Source organism: Muscardinus avellanarius (assembly GCF_963383645.1).
Source record: "Muscardinus avellanarius genome assembly, chromosome: 10".
NCBI lineage: Eukaryota > Metazoa > Chordata > Mammalia > Rodentia > Gliridae > Muscardinus > Muscardinus avellanarius.
The window spans coordinates 28,440,317-28,464,341 of NC_137796.1; the positions used below are offsets into that span (position 1 = coordinate 28,440,317).

Genomic DNA, 24,025 nt, shown 5'->3' on the forward strand with positions numbered 1-24,025 from the left:
GTCACAGAGCTGTGTGGTTGGCAAAGTATCTTCCCTGCACTTTGGGTTGGAGCCCTTCACAATCTCATAAGGTTGCTATTCTCATCTCAGAGAGGGGGACCAGTCTCCACCTCTCCTGCTGAGCTGCACCAGGCTCCCTCGGAAAGGATCGAGCACATGCCACGTTGATCCCTTCTGCCTGGGGCGCTGCTGTCCCCAAAGAAACACATATGAATCCCAGATCCCAGTTCTTAGCCTGGCCCCTAGCACCCAAGAACAATCTCCATCCAAGGCTGCCTTGCCTGACTGCACCTTCTGCATACGCACAGATACGTACCAGAGCCCACTGCCTCCTGGGCCAGGAAAGTCCCACTTTGCCCCTCCCGTATAATCCCTAAAGCACCCATTCACCCATGTGGTCTCAAGCATTTAATCTCTTTTTATCTATAAATATAACCAGACCTTATAATACCAAGCCAGGTCTGTGAAGAGCAGGCAGAGGGCTGGGAAAGTCTCAGCATGAAAGTGGATTCCTGCCTGCTGGGGTGAGCAAGGCTGGTGAAGCTGGACGCCAGGGTCCAGCAGGGGTCAGGAAAGAGATCTGCATGTCAGCAGCATCCCAGGAAAGACCCAGAGGTAGAGATGGAAGGCCCGGGTTTGGAAGGGGAAGCTGGAGCCCAACCTGCGGGAAGGGGAAGGGACAAGGCTGGAGACAGAGGACACCTGGATCCGGAGGGCCGGGGAGCTCTGAGGTAGTGGGGAGCCAGGGACCAGATGAACACAAGCTGGGCCCTCGCGGCGGGGCAGAGGACTGGCTGGAGGGCAGGAGGGGCGACGGCTGCAGGGATGGAGATCGCAGAGGGCCGTGGCAGGAGCTTCTGTTGTGGAGCAGCAGCGGTGGTGGACAGGTGGGGCTTGGTGACCCCTCCTGGAGAAGCCGAGGCAGGGTCCTCGGGGCCCTCTCATCAGAGCTTCTCCAGCTTCTGCAGAATCTTCTTCACCCAGGGCTGTCTGGGGTCAGCACAGATCTCCCGGTCCTTGATAGTTTGCAAGCTGGAGGGAGGAGATGCCAGGGAGACACGTGGCAGCAATGGCAGCTGGCAAGGATGCCACACAGCCCTGGGAGCTTAGCCTTTATGAGCCACCTATTGTATACTGGGTTCAGCACTTGTAAGTCGCCTGCTGTATGTGGGAGGAATTGCTAAAGGGAGTAGTTCAAAATGTATGAGCCGCCCACTGGGTGCAGAGCTCGACATTCAAGTCACTTGCTTATGTGAGAGAACATGCTATACAGAGCGGCTCACAGCTTATGAGCCACCTACTGCTTGCACACCACTCTCAGGAGGGGGAAGGAGGGAAGACGGGGAGGTGAGCAGCAAGATCTGGATAGACCCTCAGCTCCTCGGCCAGTCTGCAGTGCCAGGTGAGACCGCGCCTAGAATCCCCGAGAGTCCCTCAGTATCTACTTATTGCCTTGGGGAAGAGGGTGTTGGATACTGGCCCAAAGGGTAGACTTTGAAGCCAATCTATCTGGGTTTGAATTCTAGCTCTGATACCTGTCAGTAAATCATTTCAGTTCTCCAAACCTCAGTTTCCCCATCCATAAAATGGAGATGATAATCATAGTCCAACCTCACAGGATTTTGATAAAGATTTGATGAGTTAATACGTACTAAAGTGCTCAAGAAGGATGCATCACCAAGTGCCAGAATACAGCAGGTGCTATATTATTGTTCCAGGAGCTGGACTGAACTTTTTACATTGATTTTATTTTATTTTTGCAGTACTGGGAATTGAACCCAGGGGACTTCTACCTCCGAGTTACATCCCCAGACCTATTTTTTATTCTTTGTTTTGAAACAGGGTCTCACTAAGTTGCAGAGGGCCTCACTAAGTAGCTGAGGGTGGCCTCAAACTACGATCCTCTTGTCTCAGCCTCCCAAGTACTGGGATTACAAGCATGTACCACCACACCTGGCTACATTGATTTTTTTTTAATCAGTGTGTGTGTGTGTGTGTGTGTGTGTGTGTGTGTGTGCACGCATACATTCCTGGAGATTGAACCCAGAGGCATACTACCTCCAAGATCCACCCCCAGCCCTATTTTATTTTTAATTTTGAAAAAGAATCTCAGTAGGTTGATGAGAGTCTCACTACTTATTGAGGCTGTCCTCAAACCTAAAATCCTCTGGTCTCAGCCTCCCAAGTACCGGGATTACAAGCACGTACCACCATGCCAGGTGGAATCAATCTTTACAATAATCCTATGAAAGCTGGGTGTGGTGGTGCATGCTTGTAATCCCAGTACTTGGGAGGCTGAGACAGGAGGATCACAGGTTCAAAGTCAGCGTCGGCAATGTAGCGAGGCTCTCAAAAACCTAGTGAGACCCTGTTTCCAAATAAAGAAATAAAATCAGGCTGGGGGCTAGCTTGGAGGTCAAATGCCTCCAGGCTCAATCCTCAGTACCAAACAACAACAATAACAATAACCCTATGAGACCCTATAATAACCCTATAATTCAACCCACTTTATAATGAAGGCAACCAAGCCCCACAGAGGTAAAGCAACTTGCCCCACTGCCAGAACTGGGGACCACACAGGGATGTTTTGGCCTAGCCTCTTGTGCTTTTGGGGAGTGCCTCCCTCCAGGCCCCTCCAAGAGGCATGTAGCCGGGGAGGGAGGGCTCTGGGCCAGGATCACACAGCAAGCTGGGGGCTGAGGCTCCTGCCCTGGCTCTGCTGCTGCTGCAAACGCCCAGGCCCTGGGCACTTGTGCTGGTGAGAGTGGGCTCGGGGCTGGCTGGTGGTCAGAGCCCCTCCCCAGGCTCCCCTTCTGCCTCTCCACGGTGCTCACGCCCTGGCCTGCCCCCCACTCCACAGATGACCAGCAAACAGAAAGAACAAAGAAGGCAGAGTGTTGACCTTGGCCTCCTGCCCAGCCTGCCCCAGCCGTGCGGTCAGCAAACAAGACTCGGCCCCTTGCTCCTCCCCTTTACCTAGCTACACTCCTAGAGCCCCTCTCGGGCTCAGAACCCAAGGATCAAGCCCAAGGTGCTTTGGCTGATGTGCCAGGCAGTGAGCCTCACACCTTCCACATGTCGCCAGCATGCCCGCGATGCTCAAGGGCCCTCAGCCGTCTCCCCACTCGCGGGAAGGGGATGGGGCCCTGCCTACTGCACAGGAGCTTTCCAGCATAAATGCGCCCATATTCACAAAGCGCTTGCATCGGTGCCTGGCACTCAGCAGGCACTCTTCGTGTGTTTAGTAAATACAGGTTATCACTTCCCTGCACTGATGGGAAACTGAGCCTTGGAGCTGAAATGATAGGAACCGGGGGGTGGGGTGGGGGGCTCCTGTGCCGGCCTTCTTTGTCACTCACCTGCAGACCCCTCTAAGAGACGGGGAGGAGGAAGATGAGAAGAAGATCATGATGGAGCCCCCCGGGGGCCATGACTCCCCAGCCCAACTCAACCCCCTAGAGTGTCATGCAACCTGCCGGGGTGGGGAGTACCAGAGAAAGAAGAGGTCTCCTAGCCAGGCGCAGGATGGGGAGAAAGAAGAGAAGAAGAAAACAATTTCAGAAGAAAGCCCTGCAACAAGGACCAGAGCTGCCTGGGCAGCCATGAAACTGAGCCTGTGTTTCCATCAATCATATGGGAATCTTGGAAGCTCCTGGAAAAAGTGAGAATGGAGCCATTGGTCCAGGCAAAGCTCAGAAAGTGCCTGGCATGCAGGAAGCCCTGGGAAGGGTCGCTCTTAATAATATTCTTCAGGTCAAAACGGGCTTCTTCAAATAACCCCCAGGGGATGGCAGAGCCTCTGTGGAATGGTACTGGGCTGCCTGCCAGGCCCCGATGCTGTGCCCTGTGTTTAGGTGGCACCCACACGGCCGTGTCCACCCCAGGGCGGCATCCCGTGTATTCAGCTCTGTGTCCTCAGGCCCTGGCGCATTGCCTGACACTTGGTTGGTGCCCAATATTTGTTGAATGATCTCATTATTTTTGTTCTTGTAACACCCATGCCAAGGTTGAGCCATGTCTTCTGGCCATCCCTTTGGCTGGTACCCAGAGCCCCAGCTGCATCTCTCCAACCCTGGGCCTTCCCCACCCTCCGAGGCCCTGTGGCCCCAGTTCCCTACTCACACAACACCAGGCCTGCGGCAGGAGTCCGACGTCCAGTAGAAATACTTCACCAAGCGCAGGGGCAGTGGGACACGGATGTAGTTCCTGCAGCAGACACTATCTTCCACGTTGGCACCATAGGGGCCTGGGGAGAGGGATGCCCAGAGGTTGATAAGCCAGAACAGAGAGGTCACCTTGACCCCGGGCCCTAACCCTGAGCCCCTCCAGACTCCAAGGAAGAGAGTGCATTCCCCTGAGAAGGATGATGTCCAGAAGATCCTGGATCTTAAACCCTTAGCCTCGAGGCCTGTGAGAAGCCACTAAGGGCCCGTATCGACACTCTGGGACAGTCTGCTCCAGGTGGTTGATTCAGAAGGACTGAGCATCCATGGTACCCTTAGCTTCTACATGGGTCTCTGTGACTCTGAGCCCCAAGGAACCTTAGGTCCTTCTTCTTCAGGGTGAGGCCTGTGGACCAGCAGCTGAGCTGGTGGTGCAGGAGTGGGTTGGGGATGCTTGGCCCCTGCTCCAGACATGCCAAATCTCATGTGCATTTGACATAACACCGGAGGAGCCCACTTCTGCCCGCATTCCCTCCAGCCTCGCGCTGTGCCCTGGCAAGGTTCTGATCTGGACAGAAGGAAGCACATTTCCAAGATCACATAGAGAGACTGCAGCAGGTCAGGGCCAAGGTTCAGACAGGACAGCCACACAGACACAGGTTCCCCTCCCATCTGCCCTGAGTCGCCAGGCTACCTAGGCCAAGTCATTTAACATCTCTGAGGCCCGATTCTTCCTGTGACCCACAGAGAGATAACAGCATAGACTTAATGGCCATCAGTGCTGGAAGGGTTGGGGGGAACCCACACCCTGTGAGCAATGATTGGGCATGGCTGCTTGGCTCCCACCACAGGGCCCCTTCCTCTGCTAATCCAGAGCCAGAGCCTACAGTGCCAGGGAGACGAGGAACCAGGACCCCCAGGCTGAGGACAGGTTCCAGAGCTAACCTGGGGAGGCGGGAGGACAGAACTGGCCTTCCAAAGAGGGAGCTTTGTCTCCATTCTGCCTGTGCCCATTTAGGCCTGTCCCTCTGAGAGCCCTGCATCCATACCCCAAGGCCATCTGCTCGAGCTATCTGGGACAGGGGATCCCTAAGCCTTCCTTACCACAACCCCCACCCAGCTGAGACAGATCCTAGAAGCCAAGCCTTCAAGACTATCCACTTAACAGACGTGTAAAGCAAGGCCGAGAAGCAGCATGACCAGCCCAAGGCAATCTTCCGCTTTCAACCTACTGCTCTTTCCAGGAGAGGAGGGAAACACCTTAGCATCTTCCGTCCTCAACAGGGAGCTCTCCCGCCCCAGCCTCACCTGCGTCCGCTGCTTGAAGTGCCACACAAAGGAGGAGAAGGGCAGCCAGGAGCGGGGCCTGGTGGCTGGCCATGCTCTGTGCCGTGAGCCCAGCGCAGGTGTCTGCAGTGGCCCCAGGACAGGAAGGCCCGTATTTAAGCCATCCCTCCGCCCACCAGGCTCAGACAGCTCTTAGTCACCGGTAAGCACAGAGCCTCTGACATTCACAATGTGAAAGGAGAAGTCCCCATTTCCTCCGAGAGGAGATTCTGTGGGCAACCACTCAGAGGGGACCCCCACCCTGTGCTACCTCTGGGCCCCAAGAGACTCGCAAAATCTCCCTGGAGCGTGGCCTTCTAGAAGCCATCCTCCCTGAGGTCTGCTTGCTCTGTGGCCTGGGACATGATGCTGGAGGTGGCTGGTCTGGGTTTTCCAGGTGTAAAAAGGGGAGGTGGCGCCACAGAAGAACCTAGCACCCTTGGTGGTGTTTGAGGTCGGTACAGAATGTGAACAAACCCTGGCTGGGAACCGAGGCCCATCTTGTACTTTTGGTGACCAAGCCCCATCTGTCTCTCTTCAAAGGGAGAGGTACGTGAACCTCTGGGGCTGGCCGCTCTGCCCCTTCAGCCTCTTCCCCCGCTTCACACAAAGTCCCCGCCTAGGCCAATTTTTGCAGAATTTCTGTCCTGCCATAGTGGTCCCTTCTCCCCTACTTCCTTCTCGATCTAATGCTATGTCCCCTCATTCAACTTCCTATACCTCTGTGCATCTGTTCCCTGCTCCCCATCCCTACTGCACCTGCCCCGGCCACACCACCTCCTCCTCAGTCCACTCCTGACACGGCAGCAGCCCGACCCGAGCAAACTCTCTGACGCTCCTCTGTCCTACGTCAAAACCCTGCGGTGGCTCCCCAGGCCTCCTCCAGACATGCCTCCCTGGGCTCCCTCCCCGCAGGATCATACCACACCACTGGCAGTTCCTCAAAGAGGTCGACAGCCTGTCCCTGCCCATGGATTCTCTTTCCCACTTCTCTACTTCATGAACACCTACGTTAAGACGCATTTGAAAATGTCATCTCCTCGGCTCGTCCACCCCCTCGGGACTTCATGCTCTCTGGGTGACCCAGACGTGACACTGAGCAGACCAGGTCAAGCTTTCTCCTTCTCAGGTTCCCCTTCAGAAGCTAACTTCCACGCCCATAGAAGCTGGTCTCCCCTTTTATTTTCTTGGTGTTCCCAGTGGCCTCTGACCATGGGGCGCATAGCAGCAGATCAGAACATGTATAATAAGGAAACTGGGTATGGTGCCACCACGTGTACCCGAGACAGAAGATCACACACAGGTTTAAGACCAGCCTCAGCAACTTAGCAAGACCTTTTTTCTTTTGTGAGGGGTGGGGGTAGTGGAGATTGAACCCAGAGGCATTCTAACTCCGAGCTACACACCCAGTCCTTTTTATTATTTATTATTTATTTATTTATTTATTTTTGCGGGTTTGGGGATGGAACCCAGGGGCATTTGACCTCTAAGCTACACCCCCTGCCCTATTTTTTATTCTTTATTTTGAAACCGGGTCTCACTGAGTTGCAAAGGGCCTCACTAAGTAGCTGAGGCTGTCCGCAAACTGCGATCCTCCGGTCTCAGTCCCCTGAATGCTGGGATTACAAGCGTGCGCCACCACGCCCAGTTGATTTTTTATTTTGGAACAGAGTCTTGCTAGGTTGCTGAGAGGCTTGCCAAGTTGCTGAGTCCAGTCTTGAATCTGTGACCCTCCAGTCTCAGCCTCCCAAGTACAGGGATAACAGGCATGTACCACCATGCCCGGCTGAGATCCTATTTCAAAAAAATAAAATAAGCCAGGCATGGTGGCGCACGCTTGTAATCCCAGTATTTGAGAGGCTAAGTCAGGAGGATCGTGGTTCGCAGCCAGCCTCAGCTACTTAGTGAGGCCCTCTGCAACTCAGCGAAATCCTGTTTCAAAGTAAAGAATAAAAAATAGAGATGGGGTGTAGCTCGGAAGAAGAATGCCCATGGGCTCCATCCCCAGTACCGCAATAAATAAATAAATATAATAGGGCTGGGGTATAGCTCAGAGGTAGAACACCCCTGAGTTCAATCACCAGTAACACACACACACACACACACACACACACACACACACACACACACACGAGATGCCCTGGGTTATCTGGATGAGCCATAGGGTCATGACAAGAGGAGGCAGGGGTCAGAGTCAGAAAGGGGGAGACAGGCTGACGGGGAAGAGGTCTGTGGACCTAGATATGCAGAGGGCCTCGAGGAGGTAGAATAGGAACAGGAATGGAGTCCTCCTGGAGCCTTCAGAAGGAGCACATTCCTACCCACACCTTGATCAGTCCAAGGAGACTGATTTAACACTTCCAATCTTCTGAGCCCTATGATAATAAACATGTGCTGTTTGGTGGGAATTTGTTACAGCAGCGAGAGGAAACTAATACAAGCATGTGCTGTGTGCCAAGTGTGCTGTCAAGAGCTGGGGCCCAACCCTGAACAAGAGAGCAGAGGTCCCCACCTTCACGCCACTTGCCCTAAAGACAGAACACAAACAAATGCCAGACAAGAACATGCAGCTATAAGTCACAAAGAAAATGAAACAGGGAAGAGCAGGGAGGCCATGGGGAAGCAGCTCCGGGGAGGTGGTTCCATTCCCTATGAATGGAAAGGCCTCAGGAGGGAGAGACAGTCTAGATGAAATTCAGAAGACAAGAAGGAGCCTGCCAAGGAAAAGGGCAGGTGCAAAGGCCAGGGCAGGGAGGGAGGGCTGAGCGGTGAAGGCAGAACGGTGGCCCCACAGCATGGCCAGGGGAAGAGGCTGGCAGGCAGAACCAGGCAGGTGACCCACGAGCCTCTGAATAGGATGCAACATGATAGTCACAGCGTAACCTGGGAGGACCTCTTGTCCACAGACACCATGCAGAGCCAGTCACAGAGGCACAAACACTGCCTGATTCCACTGCTGTGAGGTCACTAGAATAGTCATATTCATGAATTCAGAAGGAGGGATGGTGGTTGCCAGGGGCTGCGGGAAGGGAGGGTTGGAAGTTAGTTTTCAGTGGGAATAGAGTCTTAGTTTTGCAAGATACAAGGTTCTGGAGATGGATTGTAGTGATGGTAGAATAACAGTGTACTTAATGTCACTGCACTGTACCCTTAAAAATGGTCAAACTGGTGAGCCAGGTGTGGAGGAGCACATCTGCAATTCCAGTAATGGGGAGGCTAAGACAGGAGGATCACAGGTTCTAGGGCAGCCTCAGCAACTTAGCGAGACCATGTTTAAAAAGAAAGAAAGAAAGAAGGAAAGAAAGAAAGAAGGAAAGAAAGGAAGGGGTGGGGGTATAGCTTGGAGGTAGAATGGCTCTGGGTTCCATCCCCAATACCAAAAGAAAAGAAAGATCAGTCCAGTAATGAATGCTATGTATATTTTATCAATAAAAAGTGTCTCCCCAAATCAAATCTACTAGTACTCATTTCCAGTTTACAAGATATAGGAACTAGAAGATGAATGACCCCATGGAGGAAATAATCAGGCAAACCCAGATGGTAAGACATTCAAGTCTTCCAAAGGACAACTTCCCAGAGTCCCAAAGTCTTACTGTTTAAGAAAAAGACTCTTAAATAGATAGGACATTTAGGATCCAAAGAGAATTAAGAGTCATAGCAGCCAAAAGCAATACATGGGCCTTGATTAAATACTGGGTTTTATGTTTTTAATTATTTGTCACATTTTTGATACTAGGGGTTAATCCCAGGGGCATTTTACTTCCAAGCCACACCTGCAGCCCTATTTTTATTTTTATTTTTATTTTTATTGTTTTAGGTATAGGGAATGGAACCCAGGGGCATTCTACCTCTGAGCTACAACCTGAGCACTATTTTTATTATTTTTGTTTGTTTGTTTGTTTTGCGGTACTGGGGATGAAACCTAGGGACATTCTACCTCCAAGCTACACCCTCAGTCCTATTTTTTTTATTCTTTATTTTGAAACAGGGTCTCACTGAGTTGCAAAGAGCCTCACTAAATAACTGAGGCTGTCTGCGAAACGTGATCCTCCTGTCTCAGCCTCCAGAATGCTGAGACTACAAGCATGCGCTACCATGCCCGGCTTATTATTTATTTATTTATTTATTTATTTATTTATTTATTTATTTATTGCAGGTCTGGGATGATACTCAGGGGAATTCGACCTCCAAGTTATACCCCTTGCCCTATTTTTTATTCTTTATTTTGAAACAGGGTCTCACTAAGTTAAGGAGGGCCTCACTAAGTAGCTGAGGCTGTCAGCAAACTGTGATCCTCCGGTCTCAGCCTCCCAAATGCTGGGATTACAAGCGTGCGCCACCACACCCAGCTATCCTTTATTTTTTGAAACAGGGTCTCACTAAGTTGCAGAGGGCCTCACTTAGTAACTGAGACCGGCTGCGAACCTGTGATCCTCCTGTCTCAGCCTCCTATGTACTAGGATTACAAGCGTGTACCACCACAACCTGCAGCCCTGTTTATCTTTTATTTTGAAACAGGGTCACAGTTGCTGAAGGTGTCACTAAATTGCTGAGACTAGTCTCAAACCTATATCCTCCTGTCTCAGCCTCCCAAGTACTGGGATTACAGGCATGTACCCCTATGCCTGACTGATATTAGTGTTTTATTGTTGACTTTCTTAGGTGTATTAAAGACTTTGAGGATATGCAGGAGAATACACACTGAAGTTCTTATCACATACACAGTGATGTTTCTAGAAGTGAGGGCATATGATTTTAATTTCACAGGGGAAAATTTATGTGTATGGGTGTGTGTACAAATATAGATGTACATGTTTATGTATACACTTGGCTGTTATGTAAAAGCATATGTATATACATATGTTTGATGTGCATGTAGTACATGTGTATGTGCATGTATGTGTGTGTGGGCGCATGTGTGTGTGGGTGTATATGTGTATGTGTGTGTGTCCTAGAAAGAGAAGAGACAGAGCAAACATGAAAACAACGAACCATGCTGACCACGTTGCACAGTGGTGGCGGATATCCTAGAAATCAGCAAACTACTCTAACCATTTTCCTGAACATTCAAAATGTGTCATCAGCTGGGTATGGTGGCGCATGCTTGTAATTCCAGTACTTGGGAGGCTGAGACAGAAGGATCGCAGGTTGGCATCCAGCCTCAGCTACTTAGTGAGGCCCTTTGCAACTCAGTGAGACCTTGTTTCAAAATAAAGAATATAAAACAGGGCTGGGGGTGTAGCTCGGAGGTAGAAGGCCCCTGAGCTCCATCCCCAGTTCCTAAAAAAAAAAAAAAGTGTCATTATAAACCAGACATTGTGACATGCACTTATAATCCCAGTACTTGGGTGGCTGAGTCAAAAAGATTGCAGGTTCGAGGACAGCTTCAGCAAGTAGTGAGATTTTCATTAACCTAGTGAGACCCTTTTTCAAAACAATAACAAAAAAAAATAGCTGGGCATAATGGTGCATGCTTGTAATTCCAGTATTTGGGAGGCTGAGACAGGAGGATCGCAGTTCGCCGACAGCCTCAGCTACTTAGTGAGGCCCTCCTTAACTTAGTGAGATCCTGTTTCAAAATAAAGCATAAAAAAATAGGGCAGGGGGTGTAGCTCAGAGGTCAAATTCCCCTGAGTATCATCCCAGACCTGCAATAAATAAATAAATAAATAAATAAATAAATAAATAAATAAAAAGACTGGAAGTGTAGCTCAGAGATAGAATGCCCTGGGTTCCATCCCCAGTACCACAAAAAATTAATTAATAATAAATGAAATGTGTCACCATAAAAAATAGAGGCGCAAAAAATGAGTTGAAGTCTCATTATTTTGCCCAGACTAACCTTGAACTCAAGAATCGTCTTGCCTTAGCCTAGAAATATTTGTTTTTGTTTTCTGGTGTGTGTGTGTGTATACCGATGATTGAACTCAGGGGCATTCTACCTCTGAGCTACATCCTCAACCCTAATTTATTTTTTATTTTAAAACAGGGTCTTGCTAAGTTGCCAAGGCTGGCCTTGAACTTCCAATCCTCCTAGCTCAGCCTCCCAAGTACTGAGATTATATACATGTACCACCACACCTGACTGAAATATTTTTTATTTTAATTTATTTGCAGTACTGGGATTGAGCCCAGGCAATTCTACCTCCAAACTATACCCCCAGTCCTATTAATATTCTTTTTTTTTTTTGGTGGTGGTGGTACTGGGGTTCCTGGAAGCCCTTCTACCTCTGGGCTACACTCCCAGACCTATTTTTATATTTTTTATTTGGAAACAGGGTCTCCTAAGCCAGTGCGCGCAGCTGGCTTCGAACCTGCGTAATCCTCCTGTCTCTGCCTCCCAAGCGCGGGGATTACAAGCGTGCGCCACCACGCCCGGCTATTTTGTATTCTTTATTTTGAAACAGGGTCTCACTAAGCTGTGGCAGGAACCTGCGATCCTGCAATCCTCCTGTCTCAGCCTCTCGTGTTCTAGCATTGCGAGCGTGCGCCACCACACCCAGCCTGAAATATTTTTTAAATGTGGACGTCATCCTTGTGAGCAAAGAGCTGTCTTCAGAGGGTTGTAAGTGGCATAACTGGCTGGCGCCTCTCCCTCCATGCTTGGGCTTTTCTTACAGGGCACCCTCCAGGGCCTAGTTCTTCCATTGGTGGTCTGGGGGCTCCTCCTGGAGAGCACCTGGGTTCTCAGGGGTTCTGCAGGGCCCCAGCCCCTCCTGGGGGCTCAGTCTCTACAGCCTTGGCTCTCCCAGTACGCTTGGCCCTCCAGAACAGGAGGAAGGGCAGGCTGCCCTGCCTGGACTGAGCGCAAGAGGCCAGCTTTCAAAAAGCAAGGGGACTTCCTCTGGGGCTGCAGCTGGGGAAACACCGGAACCCAAAGGGGCAGTTGCTGATGACAGGGACACTTTTATCTCCCGCCAGTGATGCTGTCCCCCTCTGGGCTTCCTGCCCTGTGCAGACTTCTCCCAGATCGAGTCTCTTTCCTTCCACCTTCCTTCTTCATCTGTTTTTTTTTTTTTTTTTTTGGTGGTACTGGGGTTCCTGGAAGCCCTTCTACCTCTGGGATACACTCCCACGGGCTACACTCCCAGACCTATTTTTTAACTTTTTTATGTGGAAACAGGGTCTCTTAAGCCAGCAAGGCTGGCTCCGAACCAGCACGATCCTCCTGTCTCCGCCTCCCAAGCGCGGGGATTACAAGCGTGTGCCCTCACGCCCGGCGTTCCTTCTTCATCTGTCTTGATTAATTTTTGTATATTAAAAACACAAAGTCAGGTGCAGTGACACCCAGCTACTCTGGAGGTCAAGTTGGGAGGATCGCCTGAGCCCAGGAGATGGAGGCCAGCCTGGGCTCTGAGACCTCACCTTAAAAGTAAATAGATGAAGCTGGGCATGGTGGCGCATGCTTGTAATCCCAGTACTTGGGAGGCTGAGACAGGAGAATGTTGAGGTTTGAAGGCGGCCTCAGCTACTTAGCGAGGCCCTCCGCAACTTAGTGAGACCCTGTTTCAAAGTAAAGAATATAAAATAGGGCTGGGGATGTAGCTCGGAGGAAGAATGCCCCTGAGTTTCATCCCCAGTTCCGCAAAAATAAGTAAATAAATGGCTCACAGTTTTATGCCCAGCCTTTGGTAATTAGTGAGATTCTGTTTCAAAACAAAAAATAAAATAGGGATAGAAGTATAGCTCAGAGATAGAATGCCCCTGGATTCTATCTCCAGTACAATAAACAAACAAATAAACAAACAAGGAACATAAAGGTAGAAACATCTCAAATGTCCATCAACTGATGAATAGACAAAGAAAAGGTAGAATATAGCCAGGCATGGTGGTGCACGCTTATAATCCCAGTACTTGGGAGGCTGAGACAGGAGGATCACAGATTTGCGACTAGCCTCAGAAATTTAGTGAGGGCTTTAGCAACTTAATGAGATCTTGTATCAAAATAAAAAATAAAATAGGGATGGGGGTGTAGCTTGGAGGTAGGATGCCCATGGGTTCAATTCCCAGTAACACACACACACACACACACACACACACACACACACACACATGCATGCACGCACGACAAACAAAGCCAGTATGATAGTACATGTCTATTATCCCAGTTATTGGGAGGCTGAGACAGGAGGATCACAGACTCATGGCCAGACTCAGTAATTTAGTGAGACACTTTGCAACTTAGTAAGACTGTTTCGAAAGAAAGAAAAAGAGAGAGAGAGAGAGAGAGAGAGAGAGAGAGAGAGAGAGAGAGAAGAGAGAGAGAGAGAGAGAAAGGAAGGAAGGAAGGGGAAAGAAAGATAGAAGAAAAAATAAGCCAGGCATGGTGGCACATGCCTCTAGTGTCAATACTTGGGAGAGACAGGAGGATCAGAGGTTCAAGGACAGCCTCAGTAAATAGTGAGGCCCTCAGCAACCTAGGGAGACCCTGTTTCGAAATAAAAATAAAATGGGGCTGGAGGTGTAGCTCAGAGATAGAATGCCTCTGGGTTCAATCCTTGATATGAAAAAAATAAAAATAAATAAGTGAAATAGGACTGGAAATGTAGCTCAGAGGTAGAATGTCCCTAGGTTCAACTCCAGCATAAAAAAAAGAAAAGAAAAGAAAAGAAAGAAATGTGGAGTATACATACAATAGAATATTAGTCTTGCAAACGGTGGGAAGTCTGAAACCTGGATAAACCTTGAGGACACTAGGGTAAGCAAAATAAGCCCATCGCAAAAAGACAAATATGGCATGATTCCACTTATGGGAGTCCTAGAGGAGTCGGACTCTTGGAGGCAGAGGTGAATGGCGCTGACAGGCTGGGGGAGGGAGTGGGGAGTTTCATGGGGACAGAGTTTCAGTTTTGGAGGATGAAAAATCTCTAGAGATGGGTGGTGGTGATGGCTGTACGACGACATGAAGGTGCTTTATGCCACTGAACTACACAGTTAAAATAGGCACCGGGGCTGTAGCTGGGTGGTAGAACTCCTGTTTAGCATGTGTGAGGCCCTCGCTTTGATCCCAGCACTGCAAAAGAGAAAACTAACCAAAAGGTTAAAATATAAATTTTATGTTAGGCATATTTGACCAAAATAAAAATACATAATATACAAGTGTGCATTTGCACAGATGCATACTCACATCTGCAAAGATGCTCAAGCCGCTTGGTAGCACTTGTTCTGAGGAGAGGACCTTGAGGCAGCAGGTAGGGCAGGTACTCAGAGGACAGGAGAATTACTTTCCACCAAATTTCTCTTTGGTGGAAATATAAACATTCATTTACCGTGTGTTTAAACAGCCCATATAAAAAGATTCAATTTTAATGCCGGGTGTGGTGGTGCACGCTTGTAATCCCCGCTCTTGGGAGGCTGAGACAGGAAGATCGCACAGGTTCGAAGCCAGCCTCAGCTGGTTTAAGAGACCTGTTTCCAAATAAAATATAAAATAGGTCTGGAAGTGTAGCCTGGAGGTAGAAGGCCCTGGGTTCTATTCCCAATACCATCACCAAAAAAAAAAAAAAAAAAAAAAAAAAAGATTCAATTTTAAACCCACAGGGTAGACAGACAGGTAACTCCTCTGATGAGAGCCCCTGTATTTAATTCCCTTTCCACAGAGGCATCGGGCTAAATGATTTCTTGTTTATCCTTCAGCAACAGTGTTCACAGTGTGGTGGTTCAGATTTGTAATCCCAGTACTTGGGAGGCTGAGATAGGAGAATCACAAGTTCGAGGACAGCCTCAGAAAGTAACGAGACTCATCAACCTAGAAAATCCCTGTTCCAAAATCTACGTGCACCAAGTAAATAAAACAAAATGAAGAAACAATAATTCTCAAACTGGCATAGAACATCTACATAAAAATAAAAAATAGGGCTGAGGGTGTAGCTCAGAGGTAGAATGCCCCGGGCTAAATCCCCAGTACTGCAAAAGTTCACATATGCAAGCATAGAGATAAATGCATTCATTGGAAGAAATAAGAGGGAAGGAAGGAAGTGAGGGAGGAAGGGGCAAAGGAAAGCAGGAAGGGAGGGAGGGAAGAAAAAAAGAAGGGCAGAGGATCAGGAGGAGGAAGAGCACACATTGATGCAAAGCTGCTGGCACCTGGCTGTTCGTGCCCCGGAAGCAGTTTCCTATCAGCCCACTGGCCGGGCTCTTTCTCTTCCCATGGCCAGTGGCTTTCTGCCGTGTCAAAGTACTCTAATGCATATGGGCTGTCCCCTACGCATGGACATTTAGGTTTTTCCCAGTCTTTTTCATTTACATGAAAATGTCCAGATCATGTTCCTTGAGCAAACTCACAAGCTGGGGTTGGGAGTATATGTGGTGGACAAATTCCTAGAAGTAGCCGGGCTGGGTTTTTGCTTCCACTGAGACACAACCAGAAAGTCCCTGCTGCAGGCAGCTGCCTGGCGCTTCCCCTTTGAGCAGAGCAGGGGGTGCCCCAGGCGAGGGCTGCTGGGGAGGGGTGGGGGAGGGAGGCTGGTGTCTGAGCAGCTGCAAGCCCCACTCCGAAAGAAAATTCTGGAGGGCGTACCCGGCTTGTCCCGCGAGCGGGGAGGAAGGGGGCGCAGCTCTGAGCCCAGGCGGTGGGCAGGCTGGCCAGTCCAGGGCCCTTGTGAGCACAGGGCATCGGGCAAGAGCCCAGGAGGAGTCAGGGCTCGAAGGCCAAGTCCAGACCATTATGCAAGCCAAATGGGGGGCCTGGAAACAAGGGGAAATTTCTGGGATGGATACAGTGGTCTGGGGAAGAGGAAGTAAAAGTCTTTTGGGGATGAGTTGGCCACAGTGGCAACCACCACCACATAGTAGTAGTAATAATGCCAACTGTAAGCCGGGCGTGGTGGCGCACGCTTGTAATCCCGGCATTTGGGAGGCTGAGACTGGAGGATTGCGGTTTGTGGACAGCCTCAGCTACTTAGTGAGGCCCTTTGCGACCCACTGAGACCCTGTTTCAAAATAAAGAATAATAAAAAAAAAATAGGACTGGAGGTATAGTTCAGAGGTAGAATGCCCCTGGGTTCCATCCCCAGTATGATGATAATAATAATAATAATGATGATGATGATGATGATGATGATGATGATGATGATGCTAACTGCAGATCTGCACGGCCTCCCCATGTCCACATGCTAATGTTTGGTTCCCAGCCTGTGGTGCTACTGGAAGGTGGTGGAACCTTTGGGAGGTAAGTCCTAATGGGAGATTTTGGGTCACTGGGTGTGGCCTCGAGGGAGAATGTGGGGTGCTGGGCTCTTCTCTTTCGTTCCCCTGCCATGAGGTGAATGGGTTGCTCTGACACACACTCTCGCCTTGATGAGCTGCCTCCCCATGGGCCCAAAGCAATGGGCCAGTCGTAAATGGAAACCTTTTCTCTTTGTAAGTCCATTAGCTCAGGTGTTTTGTCACAGTAATGGAGAGCTGACTGGCACAAATTGGTACTTGCTGAGGTACAAATTTACTGTGTTTGTTTGTTTGTTTGTTTGTTTCTTCTTTTTTTTTGGCATTTTACCTCCCAGCTATAAATAAAACCCGGCTTCCAAGATATTATTGATCTCCACGAAATGAAGCCTTATACCATTAGCATCACTCTCCGTTTTCCCTCTGTTCCAAACCCCTGACAACCACTAGTCTGTTTTCTACTTCTGGGTTGGCTTCTTGTGGACATTTCATGTAAAAGGATCCTATAGCAGGGTGTGGTAGCATACCCTTGTAATCCCAGCACTTGGGAGGCTGAGACAGGAGGATCACAGGTTTGCAGCCAGCCTCGACCTCTACAACTTAATGAAACCCTCTTTCAAAATAAATAATTAGCTGGGTGTGGTGGTGCACGCTTGTAATCCCCGCACTTGGGAGGTGGAGACGGGAGGATTGCACAGGTTCGAAGCCAGCCGAGCTGGCTTAAGAGACCCTGTTTCCAAATAAAAAAATATAAAATAGGTCTGGGAGTGCCTGGAGGTAGAGGGGTTTCCAGGAACCCCAGTACCACCAAAAAAAGCAATAATAAATAAATAAATAAATAAATAAATAGGGCTTAGAGACAGAATGCCCCTGGATTTAATCCCCAGTACTACAAAAAGAAAAAGGATCATATAATGTAACATTTTGTGTTTGACTTCTTTCACTTAGCACAGTGCTTTCAGAGCTCATCTCTGTTGTAGCAGTTTTGACTCCATACTTTTTGTTGTTTAATAATATTCCATTGTATGGATGTACCACAGTTTTTTCCGTACTAAGGTTTGAACCCAGGGAGATTTCACCTCTTAGCTATACCACCAGCCCTATTTTTTTATTTTATTTTATTTTATTTTTTTGGTGGTACTGGGGTTCCTGGAAGCCCTTCTATCTCCGGACTACACTCCCAGACCTATTTTTACATTTTTATTTGGAAACAGGGTCTCCTAAGCCAGCGCGCGAGGCTGGCTTCGAACCTGCGCGATCCTCCTGTCTCTGCCTCCCAAGCGCGGGGATTACAAGCGTGCGCCACCACGCCCGGCCCTATTTTTATTTTTTATTTTGAAATAGGGTCTTACTAAGTTGTTGAGGCTAGCTTCAAACCTGCGGTCCTTCAGTAATCCCTCCAACTACCGGAATTACAAGCGTGCGCCACCATGTCTGGCTGATAGGCCACGTTTTTATTCATTCAAAAGCTGATGCACATTTTGGGGCTATGGAAAATGCTGCAATGAACATTTGTGTACAAATTTTTATGCGAACATGTCTTTAATTCTTGGGGGGTACATGTGTACGGGTGGAATTGCTATATAACAATTTTATATTTAATTTTTGAAGAACTGCCAGACCATTTCCAAGGAAGCTTTATCATTTTTTTATTGCCACTAGCAATGTATAAGGGTTTTGTCCTCTGTTTCCTCATCAACCTTTGTAATAACAATTACAGCCATCACAGTGGGTGAGAGGTGAAACCTTGATTAGCATTTCGCTAATGACTAACAAATTTTTTTTTTTTTTCAGTACTGGGGATGGAATCCGGGGGCATTCTACTGCCGAGCTACACCCCTAGCCCTAATTTTTATTCTTTAGTTTGAAACAGGGTCTCACTGAGTTGCAAAGGGGCCTCACTAAGCAGCTGAAGCTGTCCTTGAACCAGGATCCTCCTGTCTCAGCCTCCCGAATGCTGGGATTACAAGCGTGCGCCACCATGCCCGGCATGACTAACAATTTTGAATATCTTATCATGTGCATATTGGTAATTTGTATATCTGGGAAAATGTTCCTTTGTCCGTTTTTAAATTACGTTGTTTGGGCCGGGCGTGGTGGCGCACACTTGTAATCCCCGTGCTTGGGAGGCAGAGACAGGAGGATCGCGCAGGTTCGTAGTCAGCCTCGCTGGCTTAAGAGACCCTGTTTCCAAATAAATAAAAAATATAAAATAGGTCTGGGAGTGTAGTTCGGAGGTAGAAGGGCTTCCAGGAACCCCAGTACCACCAAAAAATAAATAAATAAATAAATTACGTTGTTCGGCTTTGTGCGGTTGAGTTGTGACATTTCTTTATGTATTTGATATTAGATTTTGGTTGTATACATAATTTACAAGTAGTTTTTTTCATTCTTTGGGTTGTGTTTTTTTTTTTACTTTTTTAAGAATGTCTTTTTATTTTGATGTCATCCAATTTATCTACTCTTTCCTTGGTTACTTGGGCTTTAGATGTTATACCTAACAAACCACTGCCTAATCCATAGCTATACATATTTACTCCTATGTTTTCTTTTAAGAGTTTTATTTATTTAGTTAGTTTTATTTAGTTTTGTTTAGTGTGTGTGTGTGGTACTGGGGACCCAAGGACATTCTACCTCTAAGCTACACCTCCAGCCCTATTTTAATTTTTTATTTTGAAACAGGGTCTCACTAAATATCTGAGGCAGTCCTCGAACTGTGATCCTCCTGTCTCAGCCTCCCAAATGCTGGGATTACAAGCGTGCATCACCACATTACATTCAGAACTTTCATTCAATTGAGTTAACTATTGTGTGTAATAGGAGCCAGGGATTCATTCTTTTGCATGTGGATATACGGTTGTCTTAGAACTGCTTATTTAAAAGACTATTCTCTCCCCCACCCCTGCGCCAATGAATTGTCTTGACACACCTGTCACGCTGATTGCCTGTAAATGTATTCACTTATTTCCAGACTCTCAATTGTATTCTGTTGATATGTCTATCTTTCCTCCAATACTATAATGTGTTGATTACTGTCCTGTATATTAATTCGTTCCATCCAGGTTTTCTTATCTTTTCAATTTCTAAATGAAATCTTTCAAACATAGAGAAAAGAAAAACAAAATCCTAGGACCCACAACTCAGACTTAACGACAGTTGATATTTTTCTATATTTTAGTTTATATATCTCTCTTTTTTCATTAAGAAATAAAATGTTAGCCAGGCATGGGATGGGGGTGCATGCCTGTAATCCCAGTACTTGGGAGGCTTAGACAGGAGGATTGCAGGTTTCAGGACAGTCTCAGCAACATAGTGAGGCCCTCAGCAACTTGTTATTTTGATCCTGTTTCAAAATAAAACATAGAATAGGGCTGTTTGTATACCTTGGAGGTAGTACGCCCCATGGGTTCAACCCCTAATAGCACTAAATAAATAAATAAATAAAATTTGTATTAAAAAATTGAAAGGGCTGGGACTATGGTAAATACTAGAGGTAGAATACTTCTGGATTCAATTCCAAGTACAAAAAAATAAATAAATAAGCCAGGTATAATGGCGCACGCTTGTAATCCCAGCATTTGGGAGGCTAAGATCAGAGAATCACGGTTCACGCCCAGCCTCATCTATTTAGTGAGGCCCTCTGCAACTCAGTAAGACCCTGTTTCAAAATAACAAATAAAAAGAATAAGGCTGGGGGTGTAATTCGGAGGTAGAATACTGCTGGGTTCCACTCCCAATACCACAAAAAAAATAAAAATATATTTTATATATATCCAAAGCTACCCTACCCCACCCATTTTCCTTCCCTCTCTTTCCAGGGACAACCACAAAAAAAAAAAAAACACTCAGGATCTTCCCCTGAGTGTCATTATGTCATTGTATTTTATAGTCCTATAAATAAAATATGCTTATAGTATTCTGTGGGTCTTAATGCTTTATATAAGTAGTATAACATAGAATACTTTTTTTCCATACTGAGAATTGAACCCAGGAATACTCTACCACTGAGCTGCATCCCCCTATATTTTATTTTATTTTAGGACAGTCTCCTAAATTGCCCAGGCTGTCCTTGAACTCGTGATCCTCCTGCCTTCGCCTCTCAAGTAGATGGGATTACAGGGGTTCGCACTTCGCCCAACTGACTATAACCTTGTTCGTTTCACTCAAGTGGAATTTGCAAGCTTCCCCCTCTCCTTAACCACATGGCTTGTGTACTTTTATTTTCATAGTTGTGAGTAGCATGGCCTGTTTTTGTCTCTTCTAGTGCTGGGGATTGAACCCAGGGCCTCGAGCATGCTAGACAAGCGCTCTACAACTTGACCGCACCTCAGCCCAAATCTGTTTCGTCGTGCAGTAAACATTTAGGTTGTCTCTAGATTTCCACAATTGCGGACACTTCTACAATGAGCAGTGTCCTTTTGTGTCCTCCGGCTCCCTTCACCTTCCCACTTGGTGTCTTGTTCTAAACGTGGTTCTGCCCTGGGGGTCCTGATGCCCCTGCCGGCTCAGAAGAGGTGACCATCCACCTGAGCCAGGAGTGGTGGCTCACTATTGTAATCCCAGCATTCGGGAGGCTGAGACAGGAGGATTGCGGTTGTTTATGGACAGCCTCAGGTACTTAGTGAGGCCCTTTGCAACTTAGTGAGACCATGTTTCAAAATAAAGAATTAAAAAATAGGGCTGCGGGTGTCACCTGGAGGTAGACTGCCCTGGGTTCCACCCCCAGTACTGTAAAAAAAAAAAAAAAAAAAGAGGTGGCCATCTTCCCCACAGCAACCGCATGTCGTGGGGTGGGGGAGGCCTCCTCCAGGCTCCCCGTAGCTGCTTCCAAGCCACCCGTTTTTCCTCTCTCCTGCCTAGAAGCCCTAGCCCCCTTGAAAGGCGGCTCTGCAAACACTGCCATCCAGCACCCCTTCCTTGACGGGCTACCTGCCCCCCCAACTGCTTTGCTCCCCTCCCCGCTGATGATGACAGTGTCCAGCTCACGGCCATTCTGTTATCAAGGTGGCTCGGGCACACAGCCTCCATGTTCCACCATCTCCTCACTGCCAGGGAACTCGTGTCTCACCTGCCCCAGCCTCCTGCTGCCGAGGTCACACCCTTGGCCATGCCGTTACTGGTAACAGCTTTGGCATCAACATCACGCACACACACGTACACACACCACCACCCAGCAGCCAGCACCACTATCCTTGACCCTCCCAGAGCACTGCGGCCCTTGTCTCTGCCCCTTGCACTTCATGTCTCTTCTTACTCGGCTCCGTGTCCCTGGTCTCTGGTTTCCAGCACTGTTTACCTACGCCCTTCTCTTTGCAGGCGATCTTCACTCCCACCCTTCTTAGTAGGTCCCCTCCTGGCCACCAGTCCTGGACCACACAGTGCAGCTGAGCATGGCGGGGCAGACACTGCTCACGGTCTGCCCCCTTCGAAGCCTCAGGGCTGCCCCACTTCTCTGTGACATCTTCCCCACTCATCCCTCCCCAATTCTCCACCACTAAACCCTCAACGCTTGTTCACCGATCCTCCATCCTCGCTCGCAACTGATGACTATTTCCTTGAGAAAAGAGAAGTTTACCAGAAATGACACCGACACCCACCTGCCACCTCAGCCTCTGCCCACAGACCTGCATCTCCCGTGTTCCTGACTGGGCCCCCTCCCCTCCTCCTCCTCTCCCTCCTCCTCCTCCTCTCCCTCCTCCTCCTCTTCCTCCTCCTCCTCTCCCTCCTCCTCCTCTCCCTCCTCCTCCTCCTCTCCCTCCTCCTCCTCTCCCTCCTCCTCCTCTCCCTCCTCCTCCTCTCCCTCCTCCTCCTCCTCTCCCTCCTCCTCCTCTCCCTCCTCCTCCTCTCCCTCCTCCTCCTCCTCTCCCTCCTCCTCCTCTCCCTCCTCCTCCTCTCCCTCCTCCTCCTCTCCCTCCTCCTCCTCCTCTCCCTCCTCCTCCTCTCCCTCCTCCTCCTCCTCCTCCTCTCCCTCCTCCTCCTCCTCCTCTTCCTCCTCCTCCTCCTCCTCCTCTCCTCTGGGATTCAGCCCTCAATGTCCCCATCCCGTTCTGTTTCTGCATCATCTATTTTCCCCACTCTACTGTCATAGTCCTATCTGAATGCAGTAAACAGTTATTTATTTCTTAAGAAAACAGTGAGCCAGGAATGGAGGTGCACTTGTAATCCCAGTATTTGGGAGGCTGAGAGAAGGATCATAGTTTGCAGACAGCCTCAGCTACCTAGTGAGGCCCTTTGCAACTCAGGGAGATCCTGTTTCAAAATAAAGAATAAAAAATAGGGCTGGGGGTGTAGCTCAGAGGTAGAATAACCCTGTGTTCCATCCTCAGTACCAAAAAGAAAGGAAGGAAGAAGAAAGAAAGAAAGAAAGAAAGAAAGAAAGAAAGAAAGAAAGAAAGAAAGAAAGAAAGAAGAAACAGTGCCTTGTTGGGAATAGCAGCACACACCTGTAATCTCAGTACTTGGGAGGCTGAGACAGGAAGATCTCACGTTCGAGGCCAGCCTCAGAAATTTAGTGAGACCCTCAGTTACTTAGCAAGAGCTTGTTTAAAAAATAATAATAATTAAAAGAGCTGGGAGCGAGAATAGCTCAGAGGTAGAATATCCCTGGGTTCAATACTACCACACACACACAAAAAAATAATTTTAAGCCTTTTCTGGCCCAGGCATGATGGTATATACTTGTAATCCCAGCATGTGGGAGGCTGAGACAGGAGGATTGTGGTTAGTGGACAGCCTCAGTTGCTTAGTGAGGCCCTCCGCAACTTAGTGAGACCCTGTTTCAAAAATAAAGAATAAATAAAAAATAGGGCAGAAGGTGTAGCTAAAAGGTCAAATGCCCCTGAGTTCCATGACCAGACCCGCAAAAAATAAAAAAATTAAAAATTAAAAAGACTAAAAATATGGGACTGGGGGTGTAGCTTAGAGGCACAATGCCCCTGGGTTCCATCCCCAGTACCAAAAAATAAATAAATAAATAAATGAAAAGGCTTTTGTGGGATAGGGAATTTATTAAATACATAGAGGATATAAATATTTTTTATAGTTTAGAAAAGAAAAAATTGGGCTTGGCATGGTAGCATATGTCTGTGATCCCAGTACTTGGGAGGCTTAGACAGTGGGATCACAGGTTTGAGCTAGCCTCAGCAACTTAGTAAGGCTGCCAGCCACTTAACAAGACCCTATTTCAAAAATAAAAAATAAGAGCCAGGTGTGCTGGTGCACGCTTGTGATCCCAGTACTCGGGAGCCTGGGACAGGAGGATCGCAGGTTCACAACCAGTCTCAGCTACTTGGTGAGGCCCTTCACAAATTAATGAGACCCTATTTCAAAATAAAGAATAAAAACTCAGGCTGGGAGTATAGATTTGAGGTAGA

At 48.3% G+C, this 24,025-nt stretch overlaps 1 protein-coding gene across 1 annotated transcript; it reads right to left on the minus strand.

The window, feature by feature from the left end:
* Positions 1-944: 944 nt before the first annotated feature.
* CCL22 (C-C motif chemokine ligand 22) lies at positions 945-5,544 on the minus strand (the record flags this gene model as incomplete). Its single annotated transcript, XM_080703518.1, has 3 exons — positions 945-1,032; positions 4,123-4,246; positions 5,472-5,544. 3 exons carry the CDS (start codon positions 5,542-5,544, stop codon positions 945-947), a joined length of 285 nt encoding a protein of 94 aa, XP_080559644.1.
* Between the last annotated feature and the right edge of the window lie 18,481 nt (positions 5,545-24,025).